The following is a 26,220-nucleotide window of genomic DNA, read 5'->3' on the forward strand; positions in this document are numbered from 1 at the left end:
TCTTTTTCGAGACTGGGTTTCTCTGTGTAGCCCTGGCTGTCCTGGAACTCACTCTGCAGACCAGGCTGGCCTGGAAATCCACCTGCCTCTGCCTCCCAAGTGCTGGGATTAAAGGCGTGTGCCACCACTGCCCAGCTAAGACCTTGTCTCAAAAGCAAACAAAAACTGGTTAAATAAAAGGTACTTAGAAACTAAAGGATCAAAGGGAGTAGTAAGAACATCTTTTAGCAACTAGGCAGTTTCAGGTAAGCAGATACCAACAGCACAGACTGCTAGACCAGGCTCAAATAACTTTACTAATGAATTTTATCAGCCAGAAAATAGAACACTTCCCAAACCAAACCTTGGAGGAGCTGGGAGAGGGGAAGAGATAATCAAAATAGATTATATGAAGCTCCCCCAAAAATAAATAACGAACCTTATCAGACTAGCCATCACAGTCTAATATTATCCTAACATCAAAAGCAGATAAACAGCTACTGACTGATAATCCCTCAGTTATTACCAGGTTGGGAGGGAGATGTGATGTGGGGAGAATAATCAGGATGCATTATATACATAGATGAAATTGCCAGAAAAGTTCATTTAAAAACTCTTCAATAAAGCAATAGAAAATCAAATTTAAAAACTTATATAAAGGGTTAGGTGCCACAATCAAATAGAACTTATTCTAGGAATGCAAGTTGGCTTAATATCCAAAAATCAATATAATGGCATTATATTAACTTCAAAACCCATCTAATCATGCTAATGAAGACAGAATAGCACTTGATAAAAATCTAACAACTTTTTGTGGTCTAAGTAGGAATAAAAGGAACTTCGTGTGATAACACCTGTGAAAAACCTGTGGCTTAAATCATAAGTTGAAAGCCTGAAGGCCCCATAAGATTGAGCAGAGCTAGCACTACTTTTCTCCACATTGTGGAGGAACAGCATGGCTGTGGAGGTGCAGACAGACAGGGAAAGTAAAGTGCATCCAGCCTGGAGAGAAGTGCTTCCATTGAAACGATCTGTGCTCTGTGAAGGAGATCTGAGGAGTCCACAAGATTCCTAGAGCCAATTCCAGCAAGTCTATAAGATAGAAGATTAACACACAAAGCCCAGTTGCATTTTTTTTTAAAGATTTATTTTATGTACATGAGTACACTGTTGATCTCTTCAGATGCATGAGAAGAGGGCATTGGATCTCATTACAGATGGTTATGAGCCACCATGTGGTTGCTGGGACTTGAATTCAGGACCTCTGGAAGAGCAGTCAGTGCTCTTAACCACTGAGCCATCTCTCTAGCACACCCAGTTACGTTTTTATATATGAGCAGATATATAAGAGTAATTAATATATAAAATCCAATCACATTTCTACTAATGAGCAAATATACAAAATTAACAAAAACCCAATTGTATTTCTACCCTTGAGCAGATACATAAGACGAATACACAAAACCCAATTATATTTTTATATATGAGTAGAAGTGATCCAAAGATGAATAAGAAAATATTTCCACCTCACAATGGTATCAGAAAAAATAAGATACTTGGGAATAAATTTAACAAAAGTGCTGGGCGGTGGTGGTGCACGCCTTTAATCCCAGCACTTAGGAGGCAGGTGGTTCTGAGTTCGAGGCCAGCCTGGTCTACAGAATGGGTACCAGGACAGCCAGGGCTACACAGAGAAACCCTGTCTTGAGGAAAACAAAAACAAACAAACAAACAAAAAAACAAAATAAAAGTAAAAGATTTGGGCCGAGAGTATAGGTCAGCAGGAGAGCACTTGCCTGTTGTTCCCGATGCTTTGGGTTTAGTTTCCTAACACAGTAAAAATCTATTGTTTACATATATGTACACATATGTGTGACATGTATATGATTTGTGCAGTAAAAGCATTTCTGAAAGAAATGAATAGAGAGATACTACATGCTTATGGATTAAAAGACTCAACATTAAAGTGGGAAACTAGAACTCATCATTAGAAGCATCATTATTAGAATTCTTTTTCCTGGAATTAATAGTTTGCCAGCTTGATTTTGTTTCATGATTGTTTGTTTTTGTTTGTTATTTTGTTTTGTTGAGACAGGATCTCTACATAGTCCTGGTTGTCCTGGTGCTGTCTATGTAGAAAAGCCCCTAGCTCAAAGAGATCTGTCTGCTTCTGCCTCCAGAACTGGTGTTGCCAAGGTGTACACTACCACACCTGGCTTAGTTTGCCAGCTTTATAAGACATTAACCACAGTTAGCCTATGACACAGCAATTCTACCCCGTGGGTATGTCTACTCAGGAAAATGAACATCTATGTGGACACACAGAGACTTGTACATGAATGTTTGTCTACAGTAATATTTTTTATAATTGCCTCCAAAAATAGAGCCAATTTGATTTCTATCAAGCGATAAATAGATTAGCAAAAGATAGTATATCATCTGGACTGGTTTAATCCCAGCACTTGAGAGGCAAAGGCCAACCTGGTTTATATAATTAGTCCAGGACAGCCAGTGCTATAGAGAGAGACCCTGTTTCAAGAAACAAAACAAAACAAAAAGCATATATAATTTTAAAAAATATATCATTTAATAATGAAAATGAACCAAATATTGATGTGACAACAGGGATAAACTCCAAAATATTTTAAGTGAAAAAGAAGCTGAATTAAAAAAATAAAAAGCTCTTCTGCATGACTATAACTATTTATATAAACTAGGCAGATAATAGAGATGAAAAGTAATTTAATGGTTACCTAGGTCTGGGAGTTAGAATGATGGTACTAGTTCTGGGAGTTGGAATGATGGTCAGGAAGACAATTAATATTATAATACTGAAAGTATTGTATAGCTATATTGTATTGATTGCACAATTTTAAATTTACTAAAAGTCATTTAATGTATACTTAAAATGAGTGAGTTTTATGATATGGTAATTATTCCTTAATAAAACTGTATGAAAACCAAATGATTAAAAAGTTGAATTTCACCAAAAGTATACAGAGTATTCAGCATTTTCTTAAAAAAAGATTTATTTATTGTATGAGTACACTGTAGCTGTCTTCAGACACACCAGAAGAGGGCATCAGATCCCATTACAGATGGTTGTGAGCCACCATGTGGTTGCTGGGATTTGATCTCAGGACCTTTAGAAGAGCAGTCAGTGCTCTTAACTTCTGAGCCATCTCTTCAGCCCAACTATTTTTGTTTTTGAGACAAGTTTTCAGGCTGGCCTGAAACTCTCATGTAACTAAAAATGATCTTGAATATCTTTCTTTTCCTCCTAACTCCACCTTCTGAGTTCAGGAATTACAGGTTTGTGCATCAATAGCCAATTTACATGCTGTTGGGGATCAAACCCACGGCTTTGTGCATGTTAGACAAGCACTCTACCAACTGAGCAATATCTCAGTACTTAAGCAAAGTTTTTAATGTGAACCTCCAGAAGTTTCTCTATGAAAATTGGGTGAGAAAATGCCCACCATTACTACTGTTGTTAGTTGGCATCATAGGTTAGATGGTGCAATAAAGGAAAAATCATCATAGATGTATATGGATTGGAAATTTAATATCATTCGCAGATTTCTCTCAAGGATTGACAAACTTTCTGCATGAGACCCAAGTAGTAAATATTTTAGCATTTGGTGGTATGTGGTTTCTGAGCAGCCACATAGGAACAATATATGAATTGATGTGGCTTTGTTCGTGAACACTATATAAAAACAGCCAGTGAGTCAGGTTTGGTCCATACTCATAGTTTTCCAGGGCTGGTGAGATGGCTCAAAGGTTAAGAGCACTGACTGCTCTTCTAAAGGTCCTGAGATCAAATCCCAGCAACCACATGGTTCACAACCACCCGTAACAGGATCTGATGCCCTCTTCTGGTGTGTCTGAAGACAGCTATAGTATACTTACCTATAACAATAAATAAATCTTTTTTTTAAAAAAAAGTTTTCTAAACCTTATAAATACAGAAAATCCTAGAAAGTCTTCAGAGAAAAAAATCAGAATTAGTAAGGATTAACCAAAATTACTATAAATTATGGAAAAGTTTGGAATTTCCTAAAAAGAAAAGAAAGAAAAATAGAAAAATAGAACTCTTATAATAACCTAGCAGTTTTTCTACTAGGTACACATCCAAAGCAGCTTAAGTCAGCTGCTAAAGGTCTGTCCTCATTCACTCATTGTACAGCATCCAGCAGAGGACTGGATTTTTTTAATGAGGTATGTACATACATAATACTATTTAGCCCCTTAAAGATTTGGGGGGGGGGACAACATAAATGGTTGGGGGCACATCTTAAGTGAAATAAGCCTAACATGGAATGACAGATTCTGCTTTATATAGAATCTAGAAAAGTAGACTTGGAGAAGCAATGACTGGAAGGGTGGTGAGTTATCTAAGGGGCTGGAAACTGGTGCAGAGGGGAGAAAGGTTGGTCGGAGGATATAAAATTTCAGTTAGGAAAAAAAAAATTGAAGAGGTATACATTATATAACATAGTAGCCATAGTTAATAACAATGTATACTTGAAAACGCATGCTACAAGGCCTTGTACATGCCTTTAATCCAGCACTTGAGAGGCAGAGTTCTCTCTGTGAGTTCAAGGCTTACCTGGTCTACATAGAGAGTTCCAGATCAGCTTGGGCTTTGTAGAGAGACTGTCTTAAAACCAAAAAAGAAAAAAGTAAAATTCCTGAAGGTAAATAAAGCAATGTATATTTTAATTAGCTAAAAAATGTAGGCATTTCAACACATACTTCAAGCTAGGAATATAGCTTAGTAGTAGAGCACAGGTTTAGCATGTACAAGCCCTGGGTTTGATTTCTAGCACCACAAAAAAAAGAAAAATATTGTATACCAGAAGTATACACAATTTTCATATATAATTTAATAGTGTTTTAATTAAAAATAACTAAAGGTTACTAGGTATAAGATAACATACAAATTGGGGCTGGAGAAATGGCTCAGTGGTTAAGAGCACTGGCTGCTCTGCCGAAGGTCCTGAGTTCAAATCCCAGCAACCACATGGTGGCTCACAGCCATTGGTAATAAGATCTGCTGCCCTCCTCTGGGGTGCCTGAAGATAGCTACAGTGTACTTACATATAATAATAAATAAACCTTTAAAACATAAAATTAATTTAAAAAAAGATAATGTACAAACCAATCATGTTCCTATTTTGTTGTGAGTGTATCCTTACCAATAGTTAAAAGGTTTTTTTATTTCGAGACAAATCTCACTTGGTAGCCAATTTATCCTTGAACTTGCTATCTTCCTGCCAAAGTTCAACTTACAGGCATAGACAAGTACTTTTGAAATAATGTATGTATGTGTGTGTGTGTGTGTTTCATATATATACTTACAGTATTCACAAATATGAATACATAATTTTTAGTTGTTTTATTTGTTTGATTGATGTTTGAGGTTTTGTTTTTGAGACAGGGTCTCTCATACAGTCCACAGTGGCCTCTAGGTAACTGAGGATGACCTTGAACTCCTGATCTTCTAGCCTTACCCTTCCAAGGGCTATGATTAGAGGCATGTGCTACCACACTCGGATATATATATATATATATATATATATATATATATATATATATATATATATATATATATATCTTGACATGGAATTTCACTGAGTAGTTGAGACTGGCCTGGAACCTAACTATAAACCAAGCTAGTCTTTAATTCAAGTCCTCTTGCCTTAGTCTCCCACTACAGGAACTACAGGTACTACAGGTGTGTTTCCATACATAGAACTAAAGTATATAACTTTACAGAAAATGGACAACCTTTATGGTAATTGTGAAGACCTAAATTTTAAGTATTCATAAGATTTAAGTAAAAACTATAGAAAAGAAGACTCAAAAACTATAATAATTTCAGAAGCAATAGAATCTCAGTAAATTCTATTCCAACTTAGTCTATATAAGAAGTTCCAGGTCGGGGGCTGGTGAGATGGCTCAGCGGGTAAGAGCACTGACTGCTCTTCCAAAGGTCCTGAGTTCGAGTCCCAGCAACCACATGGTGGCTCACAACCACCCATAATGAGATCTGACACCCTCTTCTGGTGCGTCTGAAGACAGCTACAGTAAATTACACCAGAGCTGGAGTGAGTGGGGCCGGCAGAGGTTCTGAGTTCAATTCCCAGCAGCCACATACATGATAGCTCATGGCCATCTGTACAGCTACAGTGTACTCATACACATAAAAAATAAATAAAATAAATCTTTAAAAAAAAAAGAAGTTCCAGGTCAGTCAAGGTTACATAATAAGACCCTGTCTCAAAACCAAAGCAGAGATCAGACATAAACTTATAAAAATAGGAAAAGTGAAGAAACTTGGCAATAGAAGTTTAGAAGCTGGGAGTCAGGCAGATGAATGGCAACTGACTTAGCAGCTGTAGTTCATACAGCTTCACTCAAGATGTTCAGAAAAGCTAATTCCTGGTGCTAGAGAGATGATTCAGATTTTAAGGGCCCTTACTGCGCTTCCAGAAGACCTACATTCAATTCCCAGTGTCCATATCAGATGGTTCTCAGACTCCTGTAATTACAGCTTCAGGGGATCCAATGTCATGTCTGGCCTCCCCAGGCACCTGCTCACATGTGATGTACGCACATGTACATGTAAACACAAGTAATTTAGAAATAACCTAAGTTGCAGAGGGAAAAGTTTAAAACTTCAGTTAGGCTGGGCAGTGGTAGCACACTTGGGAGGCAAAGGCAGGCGGATTTCTGAGTTCGAGGCCAGCTTGGTGTACAGAGTGAGTTCCAGGACAGCCAGGGCTATACATAGAAACCCTATCTCAAAAAAACAAAAACAAAAACAAAACCAAACAAACAAACAAAAATTTCAGTTAGTTTATCCAGAATCCTCAAAAAAACGATAGGAACTCTGGGAATCCTCACTGAAAGTGGTAGCTAAAATAGAGATTTGAATGAGAAATATTTAAGAACTTTAACTTTACTCTTCACCTCTATAGTGGGCAGTAGATCATTTTACCAGAAGTTTCTATCTCTGTAAAGAGGGTAATATAGAAAGTATTGCCATATTGAAAGATGCCAGAAACAGTTGGAGGCCTCATTGCTCTGCCAAAACCAAGGTGGCTGAGTAGTAATGCACACTAAATGTTGAAGTCAGACATTCTTAGCTTCTTTCAGTTGTTGTCCCAAAGATATTAGCACTAAGAACTTCTTCAGAAATGGCTTCACCCTACCTTGGACTCAAGAGTTCCCAGTCAGCTTGAATTCTTTGCTCTTAACTAAGTGAGCAAGCATGCAATGATAACCAGGCAATTGAGAAAAAAAAACTTTCTTTTTTGGTTTTTTGAAACGGTTTCTCTGTGTATCCGTCTGTCCTGGAACTCACTCTGTAGACCAGGCTGGCCTCAAACTCAGAAATCCGCCTGCCTCTGCCTCCCAAGTACTGGGACTAAAGGCATGCACCAACACTGTCCGGTGAGAAAAACCTTCTAATAGAGGAAACATATTACATAAGAAATTTGGCAGGATAGAGAGAGAACACAGGGAGAATAAAACATAGTAACTAGTTATCCATATTCTTTTAGATGTAATCTTGAATGCTTGAAGCAAAAGTAAGATGTAGTAGAAAGGCCCTTTAATTGACTAATACTGTTCAACCTCTGGGTAATGAGTCACAGCTCTTCATTTAAAAATTCTAAGTATGGCCCGGCAGTGGTGGTGCACGCCTTTAGTCCCAGCACTTGGGAGGCAGAGGCAGGCGGGTTTCTGAGTTCGAGGCCAGCCTGGTCTCTAGCGTGAGTTCCAGGACAGCCAGGGATACACAGAGAAACCTTCTGTCTCGAAAAACCAAAAAAAAAAAAAAAAAAAAAATGTGTTATGGTCTGGCTTAGTGGATAAAGGTACCTGTCACCAACCCTGCAACCCAGATTTAATCCTTGGTCTATAGAGTGAGTTCCAGGACAGCCAGGGCTAAAAGGCATCATAAAATATGTATGTGGCTCTCAGTTCTACTTTAAGAGTAAAACAAGTTTGGCTGATACTGGAAATCAATATTTTTGTGGTAACACTGGGTCTAATTTCTTCTGTAGGTGCACAGAAGATGGGTGTCCACATAAGAAATTCTTTCATACACGTTTTCTCATGCGAATGAGATTAACACCAGATTGTTCCAAAATGTTGATCTCAACATCCTCTGGATATCTCTTGATTTTGCATGATCTGGATTTAACTAAGTCTTTAGAAGTAGGCAGCTATCCCATTTTGAGAGCAAGAAGAACTACTTCAAGTTCAGGTAAGATTTTCTGATTAAAAGTTTCCTGAAGCATCTGAGCCACGGGGGGCAGGTGATTCTGTTCTAAGTATGTTACCAGGGAAAGGAAGTTAAAGCCATTCTTCAGAAAGCTCACTCATAGCTTTCCATGGAGGTATGATGACTTTCATGTACCTCTGACAGTGTTGACTTGTGCCTCTGGAACGACTCTTAGCTCTAAAAGCTCTTTCAGATTTCCATTAGCCAGAGAATCATCATCCTTGCCTCAGACTTAGTGATGGCCCAAGATGATACCTGTCTTAGGTATTAAGTTATAGTCACTTCAAGAGTTCTAAGTGTGTAGTCTATACTGAACTTCTGATGTTCACTCACAAGCTGATGCCATCTTGGAGCATCCTCTTGCTGGAGCCTTGTTCTTTCATTGCTGATTTCATTAAAAGTAAATGAAGTTGGAGGTATATTAATAGCTGCATCTGCAATGAAGAGACTGGCCTAGAAACACATTTATTATTAATATTGTTTATAAACAAGAACCCAAAGTGAAAAAAAAGACCTTTGGTTAAAAAATAACGTCGGGGGCTGGAGAGACAGCTCAGCGGTTAAGAGCATGACTGCTCTTCCAGAAGTCATGAGTTCAAATCCCAGCAAACACATGGTGGTTTACAACCATCTGTAATTTGGATTTGATACTCTCTTCTGGTGTGTCTGAAGACAGCTACAGTGTACTCATATACATGAAGTAAATAATAAATCTTTTAAAAAAACAAACAAAACTTCAAGTGGTTAGATTTTTTTTCTCCTGTGTGCACAGGCTACTCCTGAGCATTCCTTTTGGTGCTGAAGTGATGGCTCAGTGGATTAAGGCACTTGGCACCAAGGGTGACAACGCGAGTTCCATCCCTGGATCCCACACAGTTAGGAGGTCCAACTTCCATATCTTCTAACCTCCCTACTCATGCAACAAATATTATAGGTTTGGCTTTGGGTTTTTGGTTGGTTGTTTTTTTTCGGGTCCCCTCCATCCAACCAACAGGTTGGTTTCTAGCCCTTGCTGTCCTGGAACTCACTCTGTAGACCAGGCTGGCCTCAACTCAGAGATCTGCCTCCTGCCCCTGCCTCTTGAGGGCTGGGACCAGAGGTATGTGGATGACAGACCTCAAGCTGTTCATTTTTGACTGAATAGCCAAAAAGCTGTTCAGTCTTCTAAGGATGACTCAAGTTGTAACTAATGTCACGGGGTTACAGGGTTACTGATGTCAGGTTGCCAGGGTCCCTGTGTAAGTTAGACTGCCAAGGACTCCATGGAAGTGTGCAACTGCTAGAAATGCAGGGTGAAGTGTGATCTGTTGAGTAACTCAGCACACTCAGGTGTCTATACTAATTTTCCTCGGACTTTAAGTTTCCCTTCTATTTTAGAAGTGAGAGAAAGGCAGAGGTATCTGGGTGTTTACTTGATTTTTTTCTCTTATTTCATATAAGACTTTACCATGAAAGGTTTTAACAAGAATGTAGACCTGAAACAGAGCCAAGAGCTGTCCTGTCTTCAGCTCTATTATACTCTAGTTTACATGAGATTTTTGTCTGTATGCTTTAGAAGTTTTAAAAGCTTAAGTAGAAAATTAAAAAATTAAAAGATGATACAAGTGTTATGTTTATTTTTCAATTTTCTTTTCAAGATTTGACCACTTCAAGTTCTTCTGGTTCTAGAGTTTCTGGTTCACCTTGTCATCACAATGATTCAAATTCAACTGAGAAACACATGTCTCGAGCCTCTCAACGAGAAGGTAGGTTCAAAGCTGGGTTTACAGTCTTACAGCAATAAGTTCTGCCAAGTAGCTTTCTTTGGTTTAGTTTTAATCCATAAAATCAACTGCCTTTAGTCCTTGGATAACAAAAATCCAAAATCTTTAATGTTTTTGTATCTCAGGAGTTTCACCACGAAATAGTCTTGAAGTCTTAACCCCTGAAGTTCCTGGTGAGAGAGATCGGGGAAACTGTATCACATCCTTACAGCTGCATCCCAAAGGCTGGGCCACCCTTCTTCGGTGCTCAAGCAACACTGATGATCAGGAGGTACAGGCCGCAGTGCTTCACATTCAGCACGGCTCATTGGACAATTGTCGCTCGCCCATGTGCAAACCTTGGGCTGGGGCTGATAATCAGACTCAGTCCCTGCCCTCAGGACGTTACTACCCAAAGCCCTGCTTCTCAACTCCTGTACCTCCTTCTGCTGCTTTATCCTTTGCAATCTATTTTTCCTCTCTCGCTTTGGCATTGTAAACTGGGAAGTAACTTCCAGTATCAGCAAAACTGTTTTACTCTTAAAAGTAGAACTGAGAGCTATATACATAGTCTGACATCATCAGCTAATAGTATGCCTAGCTTCTTCATTCTTGCCCCCACCACCTAAAAAACAAACAAAACCATATGTTAAACATTACACTGAGCTGTCCAGCTACGCTGACTTAATGTGAGGTTTGGGGTTTAGTAAGACAGTTATCACCACTGCCTCCTTAAAAGCCAGGGGAAACTGAAAAAGGAAGGGGCTAAACTGATGCCTGGGGGGAGAGTTAAAAGACCTGAGGTGAGCTGGGTGGTGGTGCACTTCTTTAATCCCAGCACTTGGGAGGCAGAGGCAGGCGGATTTTTGAGTTCGAGGGTAGCCTGGTCTACAGAGTGAGTTCCAGAACAGCCAAGGCTACCCAGAGAAACCCTGTCTCGAAAATCCAAAAAAAAAAAAAAAAAAAAAAAAAAAAAGAGAGAGACCTGAGGTGTCACCACTGTGCTAGGCAGGACTCTGCAAGGAGCTCACTGCCTCTGCAGATGAAAATGAAAGAAGAGAGAAGGGCCTTTGAAGTGCAGAGGGCAGATGTACTCAGGGTTCTGGATTGTTGCTGCTCTCAAAAAAGGTGTATGTCAGAAGTCATAGCCAGTCTCAGGAACAAGAGGTCTTAAAGCATCATAGTATACAGTGACCTTAGTTTATGAAGATGAAATATGAAAGGTACACATTTTCTTAGTTAAAAGAGGGATAATATTCATCTACTTGCAACATTCCTGTAGTTTTGGCTCTCAGATGAGCTTAGAAATAAGGAATATCTCTGCAGTACTATTGGGAATCTATAACCTCACTTTGTCTCCTTTCTCCTCCAGTGGACCTGTGTCTATGAATTCCAAGAAGGAGCTCCAGTGCGACCTGTCTCCCCTCGCTGTTCCCTGCGGTTGACTCATTACATTGAAGAAGCGAATGTAGGCAGGGGCTACATCAAAGAACTTTGTTTCAGCCCTGATGGACGAATGATTTCTTCCCCACACGGCTACGGGATTCGCTTGTTGGGATTTGACAAACAGTGCAGTGAGCTTGTTGACTGTTTACCCAAAGAAGCCAGTCCCCTGCGGGTGATTCGTTCTCTGTACTCTCACAATGACGTGGTTCTGACAACAAAGTTCTCTCCTACACACTGTCAGATCGCCTCAGGGTGCCTTAGTGGACGGGTCTCTTTGTATCAGCCAAAGTTTTAGGCACAACTTACATCAAATGAGGAACTCTTCTGGTGTTTGGCTTATAAATTACTTCAATTTAGGTGAAGTATTTTCTTTTTTAGAAGATCTTATAAGTTTGGATCAAGATCTTGGTTCTTATGGGTCAATGAACATATATATGTGTGACCCGAGTACTTGGCCTTCCAGTGTCATCTGGGCATCTCCATTTCAACCACGCAGCCCTATTCTGTCAGCATTCCTTTGCTCCTGTCTGTGCCACTGAGCTTGGGTTTTCCTGGTCATTTTGCATGTGGTTCTTGTTCTCCCCATCCCTGTCTCCACTGTTCCTCCCTGCCTTCTTCCTCTTTTTTGATTTTGGTATGAATTTTATGGACACTTGGCAGGAGCCTTGGTTGGGATGAGAAAACCCATGGCACTAGTATTAAATAAAACCCAGAAGTTGGATGTTGGCACACTGGTTATTGACAAAATTCATCTTCATTTATCAATATTCTTGGCCTTTAAAATTGTTGTCAAATATTGAGCACAGTAATGACATTATTCTCAAAACTGTTAGAAACTCTTGCAACAAGATATCTTTTTAAAGTTTCCTGTTAAAATTATACACTTTATATCTCATGTGAGATTTTGTTGTGAAATTCTAGAAAAATATTACAACTTCTCTTTGTAATTTATTTTATTTGTATGAATTTAAAATCTCCAGCATGTGTCTTTTCTTGGTATTTTGTTCCGGTCAGCAGCATTGGAGAGGAAAGGAGAAGTCCTAAGCTTGGTCATTTCTGTTGTACAGAAGACTTATTCATTAGGTTGGTGCAGTATCTGGCCAAAGAGTGAGGAGATTAATGTGACTTAGATTGGCTATGATTCTTTTAATCACACAGATGATGTGTTCATAGTAATGGAGTGGAGGAAAATCAAGTAGAGATTTTATTGTGTTTGTTCCTTCAACCGGGATGAGTTCTCAGTGTTAGAAAGAAGGGAGCTGTAGTCCTCTTTAAGCTGCTGTCATAAACCTAGAGTCAGTGACCTGAATGACACTGCTGTCTTGTGTTGGTTATGGAAAGTCTGGGAGACAACGCGTAAGCACAGGCTGCTCCAATCTTGAACGGGCAATGTCCTGCCAGGCTCTGCTACATTGGTTGGTTGGTTGACTGACTGACTAACTGATTGGCACTATGGTGAGATATGTTAGAAGCTGGAATAATTTAAGCCGTGCAGTAATAGCCTTGTTCTCTTTGGTTACATGCCCTTTAGGCCATTGCTTCTCTAATATTAGGATGAGGGCTGGTAAAAAGGGCAGGACTCTGGGCTGGACCTTAAGACTGATGTAGTCAGGGAAAGGACAGGACTCTATGTAAATGGAACCTCAAATCTGCATACAGGTGGCCTCTAGGTTGTAGTTTAAAACACAACTTGAAATGATATTTCTTTATCCATTTGGTGCTTAATATAATTCCTACAAGATGTTTCATCTATTTAAATATTAATAATCAATAGTAGTAATTTTAGAGTAGAAAATAACTTTAAGCGATATCCAATTCATTGTTGGACAAATGAAAGAAGTTACATGATTTGCCTATGGCCATACAAAGTTAGTGGTAAAGCCAGGGCTTCAATTCAAGTCTCCTAATTCCTTGCTCAGGGCAGTTTCTTCTGTAAATGCTGGCTTTTAAAAACATCAATGATTGTGGACATTTTGTCTTTAGGTTATATTATTGTAAATAAGATGATAGGATTGAAAAAGGAAGGCATGGGAGTAGATGCTGAGAGTTTCATCCACAGGGAAAAAGTATTTCAATACTTACAGAAATTTAGCAACCCAAATATATGAATAAACACAACAGTTCTCTCTGGTGCCCATCAAACAGCCGTTCACACACCTGTAAGAGTTTGTGTCTCACTGAGAACAATGTTAACTCTGGGACAGTCTCTAAGAATCAACACTTCTTACCATAGATGTTGGAAAAGCTGGAAATTTTGTAGTCATTGAAAAAAACAACCAAGCACAATGAAAATCATAGACTTGCTTGCCATAGCTTTGAAAAAGGGGGTTTTGTTTTGTTTTGTTTTGTTTTTCCCAAAGAAGATAGTTTGGGAGGAAAATATAGCAATTAAGACCTTCACAATTAAAAACTATTATGTATAGGGATTAAATTGATACTCAAAAGAAGATTCCATAAATGGTACCAGTTTGTAAAGAGTTCTATGTCAGATGTTATACCCACATGTCACCTAACTCAAGCCAGGGATCCTTGAATCACTGTTGTTGAATACCTACTATGTGTTGAAGAATGTGTCTGCTTTAATATACCACTGGCCCCTACAAAGACCCTTACAAGGTAGGTGGAATGAGTGTCAAATTATGTTGAAAGTAGCAATGTGTTAAAAAATGAAGTGACTTGCCTGAAGCCACAGATGGCAGTGGTGGCAGCACTGGATTCAGACCGAGGTTTGCCTGTTGATTTTATTGCTGAGTCTATACTTACTCCTCTACCGTTTTGCCCCTTAGTTCATGAAGGATGAGTTACACTGGTCTGCTAATCTATGTGCTTGATATCTTCTGCAAATTTTTATTACAAAGTTGGCCTCGTTCCCTTGAGTACTGCAAGAGCCAGCAAACTTAGCAGGGATCCTTTGCCCTCCCTGATGTGTAGTAAGGATCAAGACAAAATCAGATGGTACTAGCCAAGGAATTGAATGGCCTTAGAAAACCTATACTATTGGGAAATGTTACATATCTTAAGGTCCCTTTTTGTTTTTGTTTTTGGCTTATTGAGACAGGGTTTCTTTGTATAGACCAGGCTGGATTCAAATTCACAAATGTCCACCCGCCTCTGCCTTCCAAGTGTTGGGATTAAAGACATGTGCCACCACAGCCTGGTCTGAGAGTCTCACTTCACTAGTCTAAAACTCTGGATTTTTTTTTCCTGTCTTATTTAATCATTTTTATTATAATTGGCAGAAATATATTTTAATTGATAATGGAGTTAATACTGTTGGTGAGTAAGTCATTTTTCTAACTAAAAGCTTCCTTTGGAAGAGTCTGTTAACGGAAATGCTATGTTGAGTGACTTGTAGATGTATCAAATATATAGTAGTTGCTTATTTTCAATCATGAAATGAAGAGCTAAAGTAAGAAACTTCTACTTTAAAAAAATGTGATCACAACTTGGGGGCCAGGGGAAGCATATGCCTTTAATCCCAGAAGTGGAGATGCAGAGGCAGGAGGATCCTCTCTGAGTTTGAGGTCAGCCTGGTCTACATAGTAAGGTTCTGGGCTAGCCAGAGTTATACAGTAGACCCTGTTCATTAAAAAAAAGAAAAAAAAAAGTCTTTTTTTCCCCCTCAGAACCCAAAGCATATGTATATTTTGTTTTTTTTTTTTCTCCTAAGAAGGCAGCATAGCAAAAAAATTAGGAAAACAACACAAGGAAAATATAAATTTCATATTCTTTAGTCCTACATCGAGGACCAAATCATGTCATACAGTTTTTAAGGCTGTGTCCTCTAGAAGGTGAGAATAATGAAAATACATTAAGAATCTTTTAGAAGGCGGGTGTTTCCTCTCAATAGAGTATGCAGCCAGTGTCCATAAATGTCTGTTATGCTTGACTTTTATTTTTATTTATTTTTTGAGACAAGATTTCTCTGTGTAGCCTTGGCTGTCTAGGAACTCACTTTGTAACCCAGGCTGGCCCACAATTCAGACTTTCCCTTGCCTCTGCCTACCAAATGCTGGCATTAAAGGCATGTACCACCATACCTGGCTTTCATTTGGCTTTTATGAAAGCAGGAGACATGGCCTGATAAATTTCTGATGACAATCATCTTTATTCTGTGACCACTGGTCTTGGGGTGCTGTAAAAGTCCACTCAGTAACACCTTCTGTTGGTCACGAAGGAATCCATATATGTGACTTCTGTTTGGATAACTAATGCATATCTTTTAAGTGCCAAAATTTTGAATTTTCAGTTATTTTTTTGATGCAAGTCTCCTTAGGAATGGTAGTCTACCTCCCTGCTTTTTTAAACAGTATGCTCAGTCTAATTTACTTCATCATGAAGTTATATTCATGATGTTTTATTCCAAATACCCAATGAGGTCTGATACACGTAAAACATTTCATAGAACACAAAGGGCTATAACAAATGCGAGGAATGTCCCTTAGTAAGTGATTCCCTCAACGATGTTATTATTTCCCTCATTATTAGCTTTAAAAAGTGTTTCATGTCTGCAAAGTAATGTATTCAATCAGTTTGCCTGTTTCTAACAGGCTCCCACTTTCTTCTGTGCTGTCTTCAAGTTATGGGCTGTGACATGAACTAACCAGTTCTGGTCAGTACCTACAAAATAACTGGACAAAAGCTCCCAGTTAAAGGTGGAGCTACTTGAACCAAGTAAGGGAAGTAAGTATACTCAGGCTGCTGCTGGATTAAGAACTAGCTGAACTGAAGTAGTCTGGTGATGACTAAGGCTCTGCCTCTGCAGGGGGTCCTTCATGCTTCTAAGAACAAAGAAGAGTGCAGAAGAGGAAGGAAGGAAAAGGAAAATCCAGGTAGGCTGAAGACTCTGGGAGATGGCACCAAACAACCATTAAAATGTATTCTTGATTACTATGTTAAAAGTCAGTTTAGTGACACTGTAGAGTAAGACTGAAGTACATCCTCTAGAAAACTCCAGACTGCGTCAGTCCTGAGAACTGCTCCCCTTCAAATGGTAATGGAAGTCAGCACCAAGAGGAAACTCTCCAGTTTGCCTGTACGTTGCTGTCTCGAGTTGTAAATAACCTGAGAGAGGTTTAATCAAAAGTCCCAAGGCCTGGAGAGATGGCTCAGCAGTTAAGAGCACTGACTGCTCTTCCAGAGGTCCTGAGTTTAATTCCCAGCAACCACATGGTGGCTCACAACCACCTGTAATGGGATCCAATGCCCTCTTCCAGTGTGTCTGAAGACAGCTACAATGTACTCACATAATTAATTAAAAAAAAAAAAGTCGAAAGGAGTACATCTCATGTAGACATCTTTTGAATGTATGTATATATAAATGTCACTATAAGTGATGCTTACCCCCAAGAATAATAAAGTAACATTCAGGATTTAGATCTGGTCCCAATCTGTACTTTCCCCTATACAAAGAATAGGGGAATTTTATTTTAAATTTGGCTACATCCTTCATTTCCAAACTCTGTTATTTTTTTTGGGGGGGGGGAGGGACCAAACTTTAGGTTTGTATTTTTGGCAAGCTTGAAATATTCTAGTTAATTTGCTGTCAACCAGAACACTCTCTTAGCAGGTTCTAAGGTGCTGTTGGTTCTTCTGCTAGACTGTGCGCTCCTTGAGGGCAGGGCTATCTTTATTCTTGTATCCACGGTGCCTGGGGTAGTATCTGACAGAGTAGTTGTTCAATAAACATCTGTTGAATGAATTAAACCTTCACTACGTGTGGCCTCAAGTTCTCACAAATCCAGATGTAATGGAAAATTATTCAGCCTCAGGTTGTTTATGGCTTTATATATATATAATTACCAGGCTAACATCATCTGGGTATTCCTTAGTGGTTTTAAAAACTAAATTAGGACTCTACTTTTCATTGAACATGGATTTGAATACCTAGTGTATACCTATTCTAGTTTAGGTACTTAGGGGACAGAGGTAAAACTACAGTCTCTATAGAAGCATATGAAATAAATGTCAGTTCAGGACTGGGGTTTCAGGGCTGTGGAGTTAAGAGAGGCTCCATATTTGCATCATGCCCTCTTGTGAACACAGCTTTACATTTTCATGTGGATCTGGGCTCACAAATAAGTAGCTCTTACCATCTAAGTAACTATGAGTTACACACCTTTACCCACCTTTAAGTAAAGATATCCATTCTAAGGTAGCTACAAAGTGCATGGTTTTGTACCTTAATTCATAACCTATAATTAAAGCTACTTCCAGGAGGTTTTTGGTATGTGAAATGTTCATTTCAGAATAGAGAAGCTTTCTAAAAATGTAAACGGCCTTTCTCCCATTGAATTGTTTCCAGCCTTTGAGTGGGTAAACAGAATTACAGATGACAACTATACACACCTACATAAAATCTTCAGGTTTTATTAAACCTTTAGAAGTGCATTTTGGTACATATATCTTTGATAAGGTATAAGGTATATACCTTATAATGTAATTTTAAGAAATAAATGCTACTTGCAAACATTTGACACACTTGTGTGTGTTATTAGTATGTTTGAAATATAGAATATCTACATTTCATAATAGTGGCTTGAAATAGTTTGATTTTACCACGTGGATATACATTTTTGGATCAGGATTGGAGCATAAAGCAATAGAATAATTTGTTACAGATAACTTTTCTGATCATACGACTTCCAGAAATCATGAATTCATGCCAAATTTTTGTTAATGTGTTTTTCACATTTGTTTGTTTGTTTGTTTGAGAAAGGGTCTCACAATGCAGCTCTTACTGGCCTGGAACTCACTGTGTTGACCAGGTTGACCTCAACTCACAGAAGTCCACCTGCCTCTGCCTCCTAAGTACTGAGATTAAAGGCATTTGCCACCAGTACAGTACTGGCTCCACATTTTGATTATTTACCAGTTATATTAATCTATTATCAATTAAAAACATATGCAGAAGAATAAGTATAAGATTTAAAAGTCAAGGTTCTAAATTTCTTCCTGTCCTAGAGGTAAGAGAATGATTTGATCAGTGGCCCAGGCCTGTGCTTCCAAGCACCCTGAGATGCAAAGATCACATGGGCTTTGGCATTAGGAATCTGGGGCCAGGGGCTGGAGAGATGGCTCAGCACTTAAGAGCACTGACTGCTCTTCCAGAGGTCCTGAGTTCAATTCCCAGCAACCACATGATGGCTTACAACCATCTGTAATAGGATCTGATGCACTCTTCTGGTATATCTGAAGACAGCTACAGTGTACTCAAATAAAAATAAATAATTCCTTAAAAAAAGGAATCTGGGGTCAGCTTATGTGACATAGCGTGGCCCCATCTCACAACTAAAAAAGAATGAGTTTCATTCAATTCAGAATATTTTGCCAAACTAGATGAACTGATTTAACAAACTATAGCTCTAATGTTCACATTACCTCTTTTGCTGACGTGTTTGAAGAAAAATAGGACTTTTTAGAGGTTGAGGCAAGAGGGTCACACATTGGAGGGCAGTCAGAGTGTTAGGAAAAAAAGGCAAGGATTCTTCATTCTAATGCATATTAATCTAACACATTAATCTGATGCATATTAATCTAATGCATATTAATGGTATATGTTAGCTTCCTATTAGTGCTGTAGCATACTCTCATAACCATAGTGGTTTAAAGCAGTACAGAGATGAGATTACAGTTCCAGGCCCAAAATGGTTCCTATGTAAAAGGCAAGGCATCAGTGGGGCTGCATTCCTTCTAGGGACTCCAGGGAATCTTGTATTCTTTAGGGCACTGTCTCTCCCCCTGCAACTGCAGATCAATGACATAGTATGTTCTAACTCTGATACAGAATTTTGATAAATATGACCAGCATGTGTGGGGGATTATCATTCTTGCTGTGTACTGAGTGTTAGCATAGTATCATGTACTAAGCTCAGTACTCAATCCTTATGAAGCAGGTACTGTTATCTTTAATAATTACCTAAGTCACATCCCTAGTGAGTTAGATTTAGATCTGCTTTCATGAACTGATGGCTGTACTGTTAACTGGATTCTACCCTCATAAAACATTGTTATAGTTTTTCATACAGTAACAGAACTTCATTGTAGCTTTGCTATATAGTTAAGTAAAACTTTTCTAGTATCAGGACGAAAATGTGGAAAGATCTGAATATTTGTTTAAGATCAGCAATGTTTTCAGTTGGTGCAAGTGTTTTTCCCTGGGAGATATTTTTCTACTTAGGTTGAACAGCTGTTTCTGCTTTTAAAACTAGTAACTTCTGGGTTCCATCTGACCAGGTGTTCATGTTCCTTTATTTGTGAGACACTATGTGTACTTGGTTTCTGCATCCCAAAGACTACATCTCAGAGCTGAAAAGAACAGCCACAGTAGTGTTATTCAAGGGCATCGGGAAGTCGGTGGTTGCCCAGCATGGAGAGTACACCCAGTTCTATGGCAGTATTTCCCAGTGAGCATGGGGGAGGGGAGCACAGAGAGACTACACATTTGTATTTACATCATAGGTCATTTTTAGCTGTAGCATCAGTTTTGGAGCTAGGGAGATGGCTCAGTGGATAAAGGGCTTGCCATGCAAGCATGAGGATCTGAGTTTCATCTCCAGCATCCAAGTAAAAATTCATGTGTGCTGGTCTGTGCTTGTGAATCCCAGACCTGGAAAGACAGAAACAAGCAGACCCGTGGGGCTCACTGACCAGCCAGTCTAGCCTAAACATAGAGCCCCCAGATCCCAGTGAGAGACCCTCAAAAATAAGGTGGATAGCTTAAACAATACCCAAAATTGACTTCTGGCTCCTAGTTCCAACCAAGTTCTCATCCTTGACTTCCAAGTCCTGTAGAATGCTCAAAAAACCCAGCAGCACTTGGCCCTGTGGCAGTTTGGGTGTGCAGTGTTCCCTAACCCATGGCACACTTGGGAGGTGACAGAACCTTTAAGCCACGAAACCAATTGAGGGGTGGATGTTCATTTAGAGAGTGGTTTCAAAGGCAAGTTGGGGACCCAGGTCACTTCCCTACTTGACTTTCTGGCTGCCACACAGTAAGCATTTTGTTCTGCCATGTGACACCACAACTGCACAGGTATTCTGCTCCATAGGCCCCAATGAAGTCACCAGACCATCAAGTAGAGCCTCCGAAACTGAACCAAACCAACCTGCCCACCTTTTAAAATCTAAGTATTTTATTACAGTTCTTCACTGTGTGGGGTAGGGAGTGTGCTGTGCCATGTGTGGGAAGGGCTCAGTTGTGACCGTCAGCTTCTGGACACTGAGCCCTCATCATCAGGCTTGGCATCAACACCATTACCTGCTGACCGTCTCAGTGGTTCCCTCTCCACAGTTTAAATTTATTTTGTTCAGCAATGGGAAGCTTACACAGGCCCCAAACAGCCTTTTCTTGCTCTCGCTCTGTTATGTTGATTAGCTCTGGCTTTATTCTCATCAAGGTAATTCTGTCTTTGAAGAGCCTTCATACTCTCTGGCCTGTCCCCCACACTGGAAAATTCTGATCCTTCTGAATACTGAGGTAGACCAGCTGCCTTCTCCATGTCCCTCCCACAGCAGAGAGCTCTAATACACAGTAGGAACATCTAAACAAGTTAAGCCACGGGTGTTAGCCCACAGCTTAATTAACTGCCTTTGCCTGTCTAAAAAACCCCATCCCTCTTTGTTACCCAGTTTGCTGCTGCTACTGAAGGTCTAAGGACCATAGTTTGTGAAACAGAGAGACAATTAGGGTTAAAATGTGTGTGTGTGTGTGTGTGTGTGTGTGTGTGCCTAAAGTCAGTCAGAAAACTTAAAAAAAATTGTGTGAGATTTTTATTATCATTATTTGTGTAGAGATCAGAAGACAACTTTTGGGTGTGTCTTAGGGTTTTACTGCTGTGAAGAGACACCATGACCAAGGCAACTCTTATAAAGGACAACATTTAATTGGGGCTGGCTTACAGGTTCAGAGGTTTAGTCCATTGTCAAGGTGGACGCATGACAGAATCCAGACAGACATGATACAGAAGGAGCTCGGAGTTCTACATCTTCACCTGAAGGCTGCTAGCAGAATACTGACTTCCAGTCAGCTAGGATGAGGGTCTTAAGACCACACCATCAGTGACACACCTACTTGAATCAGGTCACACCTACTCCAACAAGGCCACATCTCCAAATACTGCCCACTCCTTGGGCCAAACCAGTATACCTTGACATGGTTAGGTGTATGTATGTATGTATGTATGTATGTATGTATGTATGTATGTATGTATTTTCCAAGGCGGGGGTCCAATTCTGCCTCTTGTCTGTTAACTAGGCTCTCTACTTAAGCCCTAAACAAATAGGGTTTTTTTTGTTTTGTTTTGTTTTTGTTTGTATTTTGTTTTGTTTTGTTTTGTTTTTTCGAGACAGGGTTTCTCTGTGTAGCCCTGGCCGTCCTGGAACTCACTCTGTAGACCAGGCTGGCCTTGAACTCAGAAATCCACCTGCCTCTGCCTCCCAAGTGCTGGGATTAAAGGCATGTGCTACCACTTCCTGACAGGGTTGTTTTTGTTTTATGAGACAGGACACACTCTGTAGTCCTGGCTGGCCTGAACTAGCTACCAAAAGATTGGTCTTCAACTTGTAGCCATCTTCCAGCCTCTGCCCCTCTAGAGTGCTGGAATTATAGCCATGAACTACTACTCCCAACTCAAACTCATTTTTCTTATATAGCATTGGGGAGCTAGAGAGATAGCTCAGCAGTTAACGCAGACTGTTTTTCCAGAGGACCAGAATTCAATTCCCAGTTCTATATAGCAGCTCACTATATAATTCCAGTTCCAGGAAAAGGTCTGGCGCCCTCTTCTGGTCTCTGTGGGCACTGCATGCATGCATGCACAGCCAAACATCCATACACATAAAATTCAAAACAAAACAAATGTATTTCATTGAAGGAGTTCCTAGCATTTCTTAAAAACTACAATTCCTGACAGGAAAACTATGGCTCTTACTCTAGGGCCTGCTGATCAGAGTGGGCAGACACTCATATTGTGGAGGTTTTAAGAAAGAATAAATTGAAAGTACACCACTGAGTCCCTGCCTTGCATGCATGCACAAGTCCTAAATTTGATCCCCAACACCAAACATACATAATTAAAAAGACAACTGTCGCAATCTAAGGGGAGCACTCCGGGCTTTGGTGGAGGGTGTGTACCTTGGCTTGTCATTCCTGGAGAAGTTCCTAGTCTGGATGACCCTTTCCTGTTAGCATCCCCCGCTCCCCCATCACCTCATGGGTGCCTTGCCAGCATGCCAGAAGAACAGTATGTCCTCCAGATCTACTACGGATATTCACTACTTTGAAATAAATGACATATTATAACATTTTGTTATTGAAATGCTCACAGCAAAGCTGGAAGGATTCTACAGTGACCATCCACTAACCAAGATTCTCTGCCAACATTTAACTTTCTATCACCCAATATCATCATCCCATTATCCCATTTAATTTAGACATTCTGAACTGCTCACATATATACCTGTCCTTCTACAACTCAATACAATTAGTGTAATTTCAAAATAAAATTTACAGAGGCAGGCGGATCTCTGAGTTTGAGGCCAGCCTGGTCTACAAAGTGAGTTCCAGAACAGCCAGGGCTATACAGAGAAACCCTGTCTCAAAAAAAACAAAAAATAAAAATAAAAAATATTTACATATGAAATACAACTGTTAACTATAACAAATATTAACTACACATTAGCTTAGACATATGTGCCTGTGAACTCCAACTTTTTTTTTTTTTTTTTTTTTGAGACAGGGTTTCTCTGTGTAGCCCTGGCTGTCCTGGAAGCCTTGGCTGTCCTGAACTCACTCTGTAGACCAGGCTGGCCTCGAACTTTCAAACTCCAACTTCTTAAATAAAGTACTCAGGCCCCTTCCCAGTCCCTGCTGTCATTCTACTGTAGTGGAGTTCCCTCAATACAGATTTGAGTAGATAGGGTGGCCCTTATATACTTCCTCTGTCATTCATCATGACTAGACATAAAATTTGTACTTTTCAGTTATGTGACTGTGAGTTTAAGTAAATCTGTTAAATATTTAACTTTTGAGGGGAGTAACATAAAATTTTAAGTCTAATCTTGTTTAAGTGGGGCTGCAAATTATGTAGACCTGTGATTTTTAGAAGAAATTCCTAAGCAATTAACACCTTTGAAACAAGGGAACTATGATAAAGACATCTGGAATGAGACTCTGCCTCGTGTCAGGGTGAAGAAGCTTAGTGGGTCCAGTGGCCTTCACACAGCCTGTCCCACAAGCTCCTGATCAGGAGCAAACCCAAGGATTACAGATGGACCACGAGTGCAGCCCTCACATGGTGGGAAACCATCCTCATTTCATAAGAGCACTGCTGACTCAAGAGTGGGCCAAGCAGTTTATTTGACATTGCCAAGTCAGATGTCAACCTAGAGAAAAGGAAAAATGGCTGGCATGTCCAGGTTGGGTAAAGTGATTTTTATGATCCTAATTACATTTCCCTGTTCCTTGAACATCGTCTGCTTACCTTGAATGGCTCTGCTCCAAACTCCCCATCCTCAAGATCCTTTTATCTGACACACAAGTTTAGTTCCACAGCAAATTATAACATTTTATTATTTTTTGTTTGGTTTTTCTAGACAGGGTTTCTCTGTGTAGCCCTGGCTGTCCTGGAACTCACTCTGTAGACCAGGCTGGCCACTAACTCAGAAATCCGCATGCCTCTGCCTCCCAAATGCAGGGATTAAAGGCGTATGCCACCACCGCTCTAACTTTTTAATCCTAAAGAAACTAACAAAATCCCAGTGGAGCCTGCATGGCTGCCAGCCATGGAGGAAGGGCCTAGTGCCGCTTGTTTATCTGTGATGCACTGATGAGCTCTCAATCCACCTACTGAACATGGATGACAGTGTTTAAGATCCCCTCCCTGTCACCCCTGCACTCAATTTAATTCAAAAGAGGTTCTGTTTCCTTCAGAATTTGTGAGTAGGCAGCTTATGTTCTGTGTTAAGGGTAGACTCTCAATGCTCAGAATGCTTTGCCCTAAAAAGGCAGTTTTACAATACTAGGCAGCTACATGAAAATTTCCTAAACAAAATCATAAATTGAAATGCTAAAACTGGGTCTCCTGGCTCGCCTAACCATCCCAGGACCTCTGCTTTTTCCAGAAACAGGAGTAACTTAAAATTGGATGCTCATTTCCCCGTTGCTGATAGAACACTGAACAACCTGAGGTAAGAAAAGGCTTACAGTCCACCATGGAGGGGATCCAGCATAGGAGCCCACACCTGGAACCCCAAGTGGAAAACGGGAAAGAGTGCTGCTAACTGGCTTGTTTCCAGGCTCATAGGCCTTTCTTATATAGTCTAGGCCCACTTGGCACCGCCCATTCCTCCTAGAGCAATTAGCAGTCAAGAAAATATCCCCCTTCTTAAAGGCAGAGGCAGGCAGATCTTTGAATTCCAAGGAAACACGGTCTACACACTGAGTTTCAGGCCTGCTTCAGAAAATGGAAATGAACCATCCCTATAGACATGCCCACAGGCCAGTATTTGATGGCAGCAATTCCTCAGTGGAGACCAAAGAAGTGAAAAAGGACAACTATCCAGACCATTTACCCTAGGAAGCATGGTTAGAGAGGAGCCATTATAGCAGAAATGACTGACAAACTGAATCACAGTGTGATGTGAGGCAGTGCAGTACAGCAGAGGAAAGCTCTTAACAAGGGCTTTGCAGTAAAAGTTAGATCTGTTGCCCTTGTTGAGCCCTCAGGATTGCTGAGCCAGTACACTAAATGTACCAGAAAGACTAGTAGGCTAATCACACACACACACACACACACACACACACACACACACACACAGATTGCTAATTGTAAGAGATTACCCAACCACAAAACACCAAATTCTATTCCAACATCCCCAAAGTTTAACATTACTTAAACTCATAGTCACAAAAGAGCACTGGGAGCTTTGTGTTTAGCTACTTTTAATAATGAAAAGAGAAAATATATGTAGACCCACCCAATTTGGCAAGCAAAGAGCATTACATTCATACAAATAACATTAAAAACTAAATCTAGAGAGAATATATTCAAGTTTTTGATATGCATTTATTTGTATATGAGAAAAAATACATTTGACAATAGGGAATCCAAGTATGAATGCCTTGCTGCAACAGTCTGGCCCAGCTGTGACTGCACTCACCCAGTTCTTACCACCCTCAAACCAGGGTTCATTCTCCGTTAACCACTTACATGAGGCCAGCCTTCTAAACCTTACAAGTTTATCTACATTGTAATTGAGCTTAGGAATTTCAGGTACCCACGTATAACTATTTATGTACAATTCTGCTTTATTGCACAGAGTCACAATATATAGCAAGTGATTATATGACCAACCACAAGATAAATGTTGATAGGCACAAACATCTGTCTCTAACCACAAAGGAAGCAAAACACCAATTTGCCATACCGCAAAGGCTGTGTTGACTCTGCTGCAGTCCTGAGGGTTCACAGCACTGGTGTGTTAAACGCAAAACTTGGTTTCCTGTGGCCTCAGATAGGAACATGGGACACTTGTGTCCTGCACTCATGAGCCACACATGTAACACAAAGGCCACTTTAAAGCTTTTCATAGAGTTCTTTAGTCTTTTTGCCTTTATAAAAAATATCACTGCACTAGTTAAGACTATTAATTACATTCTGACAAAAAGTTCAAAGTAGGTTACAAGCTCTGAATTTTTTTTTTTTGTCTACCTTAAATTTATCAGAGACAAAGCCACCTCTGTAATATACTGCAATC

The 26,220-nt window shown here is 39.8% G+C and overlaps 1 protein-coding gene across 3 annotated transcripts in view; it reads left to right on the forward strand.

Annotated features, from left to right (window-relative positions):
* Positions 1-17,164, forward strand: part of Dcaf10 (DDB1 and CUL4 associated factor 10) — a 45,417-nt gene extending 28,253 nt beyond the window's left edge. For 2 of the 3 annotated variants that reach the window (XM_031377290.1, XM_031377289.1), the window contains 4 exons: positions 8,055-8,257; positions 9,913-10,020; positions 10,164-10,309; positions 11,390-17,164. In XM_031377290.1, the coding sequence (XP_031233150.1) occupies positions 8,055-8,257; positions 9,913-10,020; positions 10,164-10,309; positions 11,390-11,758 (826 nt within the window). In that variant the 3' untranslated portion in view covers positions 11,759-17,164. The remainder of the gene's footprint in view (positions 1-8,054; positions 8,258-9,912; positions 10,021-10,163; positions 10,310-11,389) is intronic. The other variant, XR_004120771.1, reaches the window with a different exon arrangement.
* The last annotated feature ends 9,056 nt before the right edge of the window (positions 17,165-26,220 follow it).

Source organism: Mastomys coucha, unplaced genomic scaffold (genome assembly GCF_008632895.1).
Source record: "Mastomys coucha isolate ucsf_1 unplaced genomic scaffold, UCSF_Mcou_1 pScaffold18, whole genome shotgun sequence".
NCBI classification, from domain to species: Eukaryota; Metazoa; Chordata; class Mammalia; order Rodentia; family Muridae; genus Mastomys; species Mastomys coucha.